Consider the following 11,585-nt stretch of genomic DNA (forward strand, 5'->3'; position numbering starts at 1 on the left):
TAACCGGAACCGGCATTGCCCAAGGACTTCCGATGCACTTCGAGCTCCGGCGAGTCCGCCATCATTTTCGCTTTGGGGATGGCTTGAGAAAAGCTCAAACCCGGGATGCCCTTCCACTCGGAGGGTGTGACAGAATCGGGCAACGGTAACAAGTTTATTTTCTTTGTGGCCACGACCAACGGATTTGGGAGCGTAGCGTCCTTGTCCTTAGCAACGGACTTAGTCGCCACCAAGGCCATGTCCCCAGCTACCTTCAACACCACTATCTCCTCTGATGCCTCATGCTCGCGATGCCTCCGGTGGCGCTCCTTTCGAGCATGGTTCTCCGCCTTGTAAGGATCCAAAGCCAAGCCAGGGACCCCAATTGATTCCGTTGAGGCATCATCTGTGACCGTGGAGGCGGACAGGACTATCAACGGCGAATCATCGAAAGCAAGCGAGGATGGCTAGCAAGGAGGGGGTGGGTGGCTATGCGGCGGCACGAGAAATGGAGGAGGACGCGGAAGGAGTTAAATCGATGCGAAGAACTAGTCAAATTGATTTCGATTTGGGATGGTCCCGTCTTGACAAAGCCAACGTGACGGGCGCGCTCCAACATGTTCGGCCTCTCCATATCCACACTAAATATAAGCCGAATATGAGAAGTGTCGATCCATCCGGACGTTTGGACTGAAAATGGGGTGTCTGGTCTGATAACGTATTTTCGTCCGGTCATTGATCATGCAGGTCGTTAGTCAAACGTTTGAGATGGATATCGAGGATCCGGTTGTGGATGTTGTAAAGCAAACCCGTTCATAAGTTTGGTCTAGCTCTTGCTCTTGTTTCCGTGGCACGTTGGTGAACTTGTCCCCTTGTCTCTTGGAGTAATAATAGTTAGTCGAGTGGCGGCAGTAACAAACAGGGTGGAAGCGAAAAAGGGGGGACGTGTTAGGCAGGTTCGCATGATTGGTCCGGCCGGCCGGTTAATCTATCATCCGGAGACGGAATCATGGAGCCGGAGCTCCCTTTTCCGGCCACTGTCGGCCTCGTCCCTCCACTCACCGCCGTAATCCGCCTCTTCACCGATGTGACGGATGCCGCCGGCTTGCACTTGCACTCGCATGCCACTTTAGACCGCGGGCGTGCCAGCCAGCCGGCGCATCCGTCGACACGTCGCCAGTGCGCTCCCGCCACCGGCCGCGCTAATCATGCAGGCCCGCACACGTTGCACGTACGGCGATGCGCTAATAACGCACCGTGCGATCGAGGAGCGGCGCACAACAACACCGTGCAACCGCAAAACGCACTCGACGATCGGTAACTTTCCGGTCGCGGATTCCCTGGGCGGGTGCACCGCACGCAGACGCAGAGCAACGGGACAAGGCGGCGGAGGAATGTGCCAACGGAGGGCGGTGGCATGCCGGCAGGGGCGGAGCAGGGCAGGTGACTGACGCGGTGACGCCTCGTCGTCGTCCGCTCCGCCGCGTGCCGACGGGGAGGGTAAGGGAGGAGGAAACGGCCGGGGGAGACCGAACGGCGGGCCAATGATAGGCGGCCCGAGCCCCCGCGCGGCGCGGCGTTGGCAATTGTTTAAGCCTATTCCGCGCGCGGCCGGGACGTGGAGCGCGGAGCAGCAGGGAAATTTTGATTCCCCCTCGTCGGGGACGGGGACGGGGAGTTTTTCTGGCCCGGGTCGCTTTGCTTCGGACCGCAGATTCCCACGCTGCCACTAGCGTCACCTGCCACTGCCCTGCCAGCCATGATGAACGGATGGATGGATAGACGGTCATGGTAGTATAGTAGTAGATTCCTCAATAAACAAGTTTATCGGCAGCGCGTAGATTTTCCCTGCCGATGCAACGGAGATCACACGGACATGGCAGCCGGTGGTGGTTGTTTCAGGTCGACATCATACATACATAGGAGGGTGAGGGTCGGCGCCTTATCCACGGTACGCGGAAGCGACCAAGGGCGGAACAGTGGAGCGGGCGGGGGAGCCACGTCGCGATGCCGACGCCGGGCGCCGGGGTCCGGACCGGCCGGCCGCGTGTGGTGTGGTCCGTCCGAGCTCCGATCCCCGATCCCAACCCGGCGCGCCACGGCCAGGGACAGCGATCGGACGATCCATCGATCGCCTTAAGGAAAGCCGATCGATGCCCCCTGCATGGACCCGAGGTCAATCCAGGCACAGGCCAAACTGTGGGGCACATGTGTTCCCTTCCCCCGCTGCGCGCGTCTTGCTTTCCAAGACCACATAGCACATGTGATTTGGACGCCTTCCAGCGGTGAACTGTTCCATAAAAAGCTTATCTTGGTCTAGTCATCTGGTGGCGGCCGAGCATGTATGGCCACTAGAATCTACTACTACTCCTACATGTCTCCGACCTCTTTCATACATGCATAATGTTTGGATCTAGCTACCTAGAAAAGTATACTACGCTGCAGAATGGTCTATAAAATGGATGTGGTGTTTTTATACACTTATAATGATTCACATCCACGTTCACTTTGTGGGTCACAAATGGTTATCTCTTTCTTGCTTTTGCGATGACACAAATGGCTACCTCCAAAGTGTTGTTACCTGCAAGGAAAAAAAAAAGACTAAAGCGCAAGAAATGCAAGAACTCAAAATGTATGAATGAAAAACTCGTGAATTGAGATGACGTGTATCATGCGATCCTATAGGAATCAAAACCACATAAAAAACTTCAAAAATGTCGTTTGGAAAAATGCATGATGTGCAGACACGAAGACAAAAAAAAACAAGGTAAGGCATCGTGTTTGGTTTCTTGCAAAATTCTTATGGAATGTTTTATTCCATAGGTATTTCAAAGGAAAGTAGGATATCAACTCTCGAAATAGGCTTCGGTTCTGCTTTATAAATAAAGCAATCATCCATACAATACAACCAAACTTTAAATGTCACCACTAAGATGATGGTTGGGGCAACAGCACAAATACGTCCAAAGAAACCATAAGAGAAATAGGGAAAAGCCACCTAGTGGCAGCCACAACGTGGCCCTACAAAGAGGATAAGAAATTTGAAAAACGAGTCAGAAGCCTGTCATGGAAAGCATGGTACATAAGCCATATGGAGGTTGTCAATATGCCAACTTCTCTTCTAGTATCGATAGACCATTCGGGTTTGGGGCATGATCAAAACTTGGTTGACATTCCATGACGTACAACCCAATGATTAGATCCCTGTCGATTGCACCCTAAACTATGCAGTCCCGGTCTAAAAAGAACCCTAAGTTCGTTTGCAAACCGGGATTGTTCATTTGACCGGGATTGGGCTGCGCTGCGAGGGGCATGCGCGAAAATTACCGGGCCAGCCCAGTCAAGCCCATCTCGCTCTCGGGCTTCACAATATTTTAAAATGCCACATACTATTTTTATAATATTTAAATATATTTCGAAATGCCACATATTAATTTTATTATATTTAAATATTTTTGAAATGTCACGTACTATTTTTATAATATTTAAATATATTTTAAATACCACGTACTATTTCTATAATATTTAAATATATTTTAAAATGTCAGTATTATTTTTATTATATTTAAATATATTTTGAAATGCCACACGGGAAATCAGAGGGGCCAGTATTAGATTAAGGAAAAAGAAGAGTTAGTAGGTAAGATTTCGTAGACTTATATTCTTTATTAACTCATTTCTTTATTAAATTTTTTGCTTTTATAAACTTTTTGTATTCACTTTTTTTGTTTTTATTTTTTAGACCATGTGGCAGCCTTTTTTTAGCCATCTAACCAAAAAAAAGAAAATGGGCCGACCCAACGCGCTCCCTGGCCCATCAGCCAGCCGAATCGCGGTTGACATTTCTCACGTGAGCATTTTTGTGTCTCAGGGTTCGATTTAGACCGGAATCATATAGTTTAGGATGCAAACGACTAGGATTTGGACTTGAGGATTTGATTCGCCGAACGTCTATAAATTCAGGGTTTAAAATGAACTTTTTTGGAGAAGAAACTAATGTTACACGCGCGCCAACTCATTCAACCCTCCAATTTTTCGTTGCATATCCGTCGACCGCAAACCAACGGTGACACCAAATTCACTCCGGTTTCGGTCAGTAGAAAGCGGCAAAGGTTCCATAGCCCACAACCACTGAAACCACCCCTCGCGAGTCGACATCACCGTCACATCAACCCCACAACCTTCACCTTCACCTTCACCGGGACACGGCAAGCAAGAGCGGGGCACCAAAGCTGACACCCCGGAGACAGCCGACGGAAAAAAGAAAGCACCGGTGGTAAAAAGATTCTTTTGTCCTCCACCGGCTGAATCACCACCCGAGGAACGAATGTTTACCCCCTCTCCTCTCTCCCTCGCAGCAACCGCACCAGCGCGCGATCGACGACACTATATATATAGCGTCCCCGAAGCTTCTGTCTCACCAAGCAACACAACACATTCGCTCGCTCACTCGCTCTCCTCGTCCAGCACTCCAATTCCCGGCCATCCAGCTCGACCGATCGCGTCCATGGACGGCGGCGGCGGCCACAGCCCGGACCTGCAGCCGGCGGAGCCGGTGCGGTCGCGGTGGACGCCCAAGCCGGAGCAGATACTCATCCTGGAGTCCATCTTCAACAGCGGGATGGTGAACCCGCCCAAGGACGAGACGGTCCGCATCCGCAAGCTCCTCGAGCGCTTCGGCGCCGTCGGCGACGCCAACGTCTTCTACTGGTTCCAGAACCGCCGCTCCCGCTCCCGCCGCCGCCAGCGCCAGCTCCAGGCGCAGGCGCAGGCCCAGGCGCAGGCTCAGGCGCAGGCGCAGGCGTCCGCCGCCTCCTCCGGGTCGCCGCCCGCGCCTGGCGGCCACGCCTCGTCGACTTCGCTCGGGCTGTTCGCGCACGGCGGCGCGGCGTACAGCTCCTCCTCCTCCTCGTCCTCGTGGCCGCCCTCGCCGCCGTCGGTGGGGATGGTGGGGGAGATGGACCAGTGCGGGGGCGGCGACGACCTGTTCGCCATCTCGCGGCAGATGGGGTACGCGGACGGCGGCGGCGGCGGGGGCGGCTCCGGACCGTCGTCCTTCTCGGCGGCCGCCGCGCAGCAGCAGCAGCAGCTTTACTACTCGTGCCAACCAGGTGAGCCCCGCCATGCCATGCATGTCTCGCGCTATGCCGATGCATGTTTTTGTTCCTCCGAGGTTCTCTGGAACAATTCAATTGCACATGCATCCAAGCCAAATTACGAAATTTCTAATCAACATTTTGGCTCCCCCCCTTGGTCGGTGGATGGAGTTCATTCTTCTTCTTCTTGTTCCTCTTCTTTGCTATAGATCCGGTAGAAGAAAATCTGCAATTACCTTTTCACCTCTTGTTTGGATCATAACATTAATGAATAGAAACTTCCTGCATCTTTGAAAAATGTCAGCCCGAAGTTGCATCGTCTCTGGTTTGTTCTTGCATGTATAGTACGTGTACTTAGTTTTATGTATGTGCAGCTTTTGAAACGCCGTTGTAATTCTATTTAATATGACGTCTCTAATTCAAGTTTAACCTTCTGGCAAAAAAATGTGAAATTGTTCCTAAACCATGACAAGTATTTTAAAACAGTGAGTATCTGGTAAATGAAACAACTCTATTTTATTCGAAACATTGTTAAAAGTTTCAGTTTAGTATCTTTATATCTTAATTGTTTGTTTCTTACATTTTGTTTTGTTCAACCACTTTTAAGAAACATGCCTAAGCACATTAGGTCCTAGTAGAAAATAGGAATGCATGTAAGGTATATCAGCTAGTGGCTCATGTGCTGGGAAGTAAAGCCAAATTAACAATCGTTGGATGAAAATCTAAAGTCCATCAGAAAAAAATAACTTTGATTTATAATTTTTCAGATGATTAGCAATAGACAACCACATTACAGATAGTACTATTATTCCAATCTAAGATATAAGTCCTTTAAGAGAATGACAACAGTCTTCAAGATGGTCTTTGGCCATTAGTCTATGTGCAAACACATGTTGTCTCACATAAAAGATAGTTACACATTATAAAATCAACTATAATATGATAACATGGATTTCATTTGTATGTACGCCAGTGGTTCTTTCTTTAAACTTTGAAATGTACTTTGAGTGGTAAAACGCTAAAACAATCTCCATTTTGGATGGGCGTAATGCCTAACCGTACCAATTTAGCCGTGCCGTGCTTATTCTAAGTTTCTGACCACATTATATGCTAGGTTCATTATTAAATGGTAGTACTAATATAGTAGTTGGCGCACGCGTGCATGTACTATGTTAAACATGCCTATTCTGAAATTTTCCACAAGCAAACAGCTCATGCATGTTGAGAACAAGGGAACAATTAGCGCGAATATTGGAGGCGTAGCATGCATGCCAGATAGCCAGCCGATGGGATGTTAATATTTGTTAGGGCTTGATGATAGAGTATTGATGGTGGTTTGTTTGTTTTGTTTGCGTGCGTGCGTGCAGCGGGCATCACGGTGTTCATCAACGGAGTGGCGACGGAGGTGCCACGGGGCCCCATGGACCTGCGCTCCATGTTCGGGCACGACGTGATGCTCGTCCACTCCACCGGCGGCCTCCTCCCCGTCGACGACTACGGCGTGCTCATGCAGAGCTTGCAGATGGGCGAGAGCTACTACCTGGTCAGCGCTAGCACACTACAGTACTACACATATATGCTGGCATGCACATATATACATATGACAGATAGCGTGATATTTCCGACGAACGTCAAATTCGTGCAAAATGTGCTCATCGCGTCGTCTTTTTTTACTGATGGGCAGGTCGCGAGGTCGAATTAATGGAGCCGGTTTGCTGATTGGTGTCAAATTTGGTCTGGTTCCTTGGATCATTGTAGACGGACGCATGCGTGCTGCAGGTTCAGTTAATCTGTCAAGGCGAACGGAAGCTAATTAGGAATGGGATTGGTGGTGACTGCACGATGGACGACCGATCGAGAAGCAAAGCAGTGAACGACCAAGGCCGTCAAACCGGCCGTGTGCATGGCTGTACGTGCGTGCCTGGTCGACATACGCATCTTAATTATATAGATATAGCGGCAATATATATACATATAGTGCACCATGTGTCCAGTCCAACATATATCCGCCTATGTAATCATCAATCGACCCATATATGCATGCATACCACCGTGAACAACATATGCATGCATGTAATCATCAATCAACCCATATTGTGGTCTTTGCCCGCCCCTAGCTAGCCATTATTTCACCTGCGTATTTTCTCTGTATTTGCTTCGTCGAAATCAATGTATGTAACGCCAAATAACACAGAGGAGATCGATGCATACTATTTTCTGCATGGCGCGTTTACGTACGTACAAAAACGTTGCTGTGCGTCGCCGAACCGTAGCTCGTAGGCGCAGAGAGAGAGGGAGAGAGATTCCCCGGCGGGCGGACGCGTCGAGCGGCGCCGGGAACAGGTGGGTGGCAAGTGGCGAGCTCGCCGCCCCGTGCCGACCAAAAGGAGGACACCGCGTGTCGAAATTCAGAAAAGAGCACACACGCATCATTTTCTTCCACATCCTTTTCCCAACGCGCGGCCGGGTTCGGAGCTGAGCCTTGGATCTGGTGACCATGATTGACTAATCGAGCACTTGCTCCTCTCCCCTCCCCGCTTTGGGATCAGATCACATAAACTACTATGGGGTAGTGTAATCTGCCTTCCCTAGCTAGCTCATGGACTTTGGTCATCCGCAGCCTACCCTAGCCGATATATGTCGGTCGAGTAGTACGTGGTGCCTGCCAAAAGTGCGTGTGCGTGTGTGTGTGTGTGGCGTGAATTATCAGTGAGGAATCTCCCCGTTTCCCCACTACTGTGTGTGTGTGTGTGTGTCAGTCAAACTTAGACACTACGGAAATTCAGTAAGTAGTAACACGCGCGCTTTCGGGTCAAGCTAGCCGGAGCTTTGACTGCTTCGCTGCTTCTGCTCTCCTGCCTAACATTTGGCTGCTTGGCCGAACCAAAGCTAGCTAGGATGACCGGCTGGACGGTCATGCATTGGCTGCTGCACGAAAACCCCAATGGATCGACAACCCAAGGTCGCTCGTTCAGGAGAGACAAATATGCAGGAGAACAAAACAACCATTGCAGTGACACTGAGATTGCTCTGGTGACAGGCTTTTTACAGCCAGGTCCTTTGGAGTTCCTGCAAGGACTACACCATTAGGACATCTTTAATGTGGACCCTTAAATCTCCCGCGTCTCAGACCGAGCGGTCCGGACCCCGCAAACCATCCAACGGTATCTCGTATCGGTCCACATATCAGTCCTAATGTCCGTTTTTCAAAAAATCAAAAGCAAACAAGGGGGATTTACGAGAGTTCAGACACCAGCCACATAGGGCTTCGATATTCTCGGCCCAGACCACAGACGAGAGCCCACACATTTGGAGCTAGTCGCATTGTTTCCACAACAAAAACCCCCTTTCTCAACCCCTCCTTTAACATCCCGCTGCTCTTCATCCCAATTCCTATCTTTTTTTGCCGCTGCTGCATGGACCCGCATGAAAAGTTGCCGGAGACCGCGGTGGTGGAGAATCCGGCAAAGTCGGCCTCCCAAAAGACCAACTCGGCTATACGGCAAAACCGTCGCCTGAGACAAAAGGAAAAGGAGATGGCCACTCAAAAAGAAGGGTGTCATGGGGAGGGGGTGGTCGTGGCGGCGGATGTGCAGGGAGCAGGCGTTGTGCCGGAGGTGGGTGTGGTGCAGTGCGGTGCATGGGAGGTGGGCGCCGCCATCAGCCGTGCAGACATCGTGTTGGCTGGATCATACAAGCCTTCCTAGTTCTACATCGCCCAACAGCTTGGTAGGTAGTCCTCGACATTCATCGTCAGACATGTGTCTTACTGCGTTGACGTCAACATGGTGTCGCTCCTTTTCTCTGAGTCTGCATCGTCGCTCTATGGTCACCGGTATATCTCAACTGGATGAGCCGACATACGATGACACAGACAGATAGATCTCGGAGATGATCCACGACGGAGACGGAGGTTACTACGAGGACGGACAGCTGGATGACTCCGAATCCATGCAGCTGGGCACGTACACCCAGACATGCACGGAGGCCGACACGTGCAACTGTCAACGGGAGAAGGAGGAGGAGGATGGCGATGACCTTGATTCTAATGAATTTGATGTCGATCCAAAAAAAGAAGGGTTGAGGAGAAAGCTTCAACCTGGGGAACAATAAGTTGTTGTGATTCATGTTTGGCCACTAGCATCGATCCGATCATACCACAAAGCAAAAGGGTGCAATATTTTGTTTTGGGCCAACATCCGTACTTGGTTTCATGAGCATAAACATTTCAAGTCCTACATCAACAAACTATTTCGCAACTGGGGGCTAATGTCGCTCAACCATCGATGGAACACCATCCAAGAGGCCATGTTCAAGTATTGCGGGCATTTGAAACAACTAACCGGTTGGTGGCCAAGTGGTACGGAAAACACCGAGTCGGGTCATGTGATCAGGAGCTATGCATTTGAAATTCAACTAGGCTGGACCTGAAGGGACGTTTAGAGGATGCGGTTGGATGGTCGGCTTCCGTCACTGCTCGCGGATGGGTACCGTGTCCATCCGCGTCGGAGATAACCTTACGCTACTTCTAATCCAGTGCAGGGAGCAAGCATTTCAAGGTCTAGTTGGAAAATCATTTGTTCCTAGACCCCCCTCACGGCGCCCCCGTGGGCGACCAGGGGGTAACCCTAGCCGCCGCCGGTCCTCCCTCACCCCTCCTTCCTCCTCGCCGCCGCCAGCACGCCGGGCGAAGCCTGGCCGGCAGGGGCGGTGCCAGGGATCCTCTCCCCTTCACGCGACATGGCTGGCACGGGACGACCATTCGTGAGGAGGCGCCTGACTAGCGCGCGGTGCGGGGGCGCTACATGTGGATCCTAGCGGCGGCGTGCGGAGCGCCTCGATGGATGGGGTTCATGTTGGAAATATGCCCTAGAGGCAATAATAAAATAGTTATTATTATATTTCCTGTTTCAAGATAATCGTTTATTATGCATGCTATAATCGTATTGAATGGAAACATAAATGCATGTGCGGATATATAGACAAAACAATGTCCCTAGTGAGCCTCTAGTTGACTAGCCTGTTGGTCAAGGATGGTTAAGGTTTCCTAGCCATAGACAAGTGTTGTCATTTGCTGACGGGATCACATCATTAGGAGAATGATGTGATGGACAAGACACGAACTATAAACGTAGCATATGATCGTGTCATTTTGTTGCTATTGTTTTCTACATGTCAAGTATACATTCCTATGACCATGAGATCATGTAACTCACCAACACCGGAGGAATGCCTTGTGTGTATCAAACATCGCAACATTACTGAGTGACTATAAAGGTACTTGCTACCTCTTGAGCTTACGTTGGTTTTTTTTCCCTTGAAGAGGAAAGGCTGATGCAACACAGTAGCAGTAAGTATTTCCCTTAGTTTGAGAACCAATGTATCAATACAGTAGGAGTATCAAGATGAGGCACCAATGTACCTGCGCAAAAACAGCAAACTTGCACCCAACGCTACAAAGGGGGTGTCAATCCCTTCACGATTGATTGCAAGGTGAGATCTCAAGGCGGAAAGTGCAACAAAGTAAAAGTGTAGGGCTAAAAATATGATGTGAAGTAGACCCGGGGGCCATAGTGTTCACTAGAGTCTTCTCTCAAAATAGCAAATATTACGGTGGGTGAACGAATTACTGTCGAGCAATTGATAGAACCGCGCAAAGTCATGACGATATCTAAGGCAATGATCATACATATAGGCATCACATCCGCGACAAGTATGCCGATACTTTCTGCATCTACTACTATTAGTCCACACATCGACCGCTATCCAGCATGCATCTAGTGTATTGAGTTCATGACGAACATAGTAACGCCTTAAGCAAGATGACATGATGTAGAGGGATAAATTCATGCAATAGATATAAACCCCATCTTTTTACCCTTGATGGCAACAACACGATGCGTGCCTCGCTACCTCTTCTGTCACTGGGTGAGGTCACCGCACGGTATGAACCCAATACCAAGCACTTCTCCCATTGCAAGAATCATAGATCAAGTTGGCCAAACAAAACCCACAACTCCAATAGAATTACAAGGATATGAAATCATGCATATAAGAGATCAGAAGAAACTCAAATAAGATTCATAGATAATCTGATCATAAATCCACAATTCATCGGATCTCAACAAACACACCGCAAAAGAAGATTACATTGGATAGATCTCCATGAAGATCATGGAGAACTTTGTATTGAAGATCCAAGAGAGAGAAGAAGCCATCTAGCTACTAGCTATGGACCCGAAGGTCTATGGTGAACTACTCACGCATCATCGGAGAGGCAATGGTGTTGATGGATAAGCCCTTCGTATCCGAATCCCCCCCACTTGGATCTCTCGCGTAGTTTTGGATTTTTCGGGAATTTATAGGCGGAAGAGGTAGGGAAGACGAGCCACAGGGGGCCCACAAGCCTGCTAGGCGCGCCCCCTGGCCACGCCTAGGGGGCTTGTGGCCTCCCCTGGTGGCCTCTGCCTTGGTTCTCATGCCCCGTGCGTATCTTCTGTTTCAGAAAAA

At 49.8% G+C, this 11,585-nt stretch overlaps 1 protein-coding gene across 1 annotated transcript; it reads left to right on the forward strand.

Moving 5' to 3' along the window:
• The first annotated feature begins 4,237 nt into the window (after positions 1–4,237).
• On the forward strand, positions 4,238–7,266 carry LOC123429431 (WUSCHEL-related homeobox 11-like). Its single transcript, XM_045113467.1, has 3 exons — positions 4,238–5,090; positions 6,443–6,618; positions 6,760–7,266. Exons 1-3 carry the CDS (start codon positions 4,307–4,309, stop codon positions 6,775–6,777), a joined length of 978 nt encoding a protein of 325 aa, XP_044969402.1. The 5' UTR covers positions 4,238–4,306; the 3' UTR covers positions 6,778–7,266.
• Positions 7,267–11,585: the final 4,319 nt, after the last annotated feature.

Source organism: Hordeum vulgare, chromosome 2H (genome assembly GCF_904849725.1).
Source record: "Hordeum vulgare subsp. vulgare chromosome 2H, MorexV3_pseudomolecules_assembly, whole genome shotgun sequence".
Classification (NCBI taxonomy): Eukaryota; Viridiplantae; Streptophyta; class Magnoliopsida; order Poales; family Poaceae; genus Hordeum; species Hordeum vulgare.

Bases quoted from the DNA above. Each gene is read 5' to 3' on its own strand.
- LOC123429431 (XM_045113467.1), top strand. From the start codon at position 4,307: ATGTTTACCCCCTCTCCTCTCTCCCTCGCAGCAACCGCACCAGCGCGC. The intron at 5,091-6,442 runs GTGAGCCCCGCC...GCGTGCGTGCAG, and splicing joins TTACTACTCGTGCCAACCAG to CGGGCATCACGGTGTTCATC.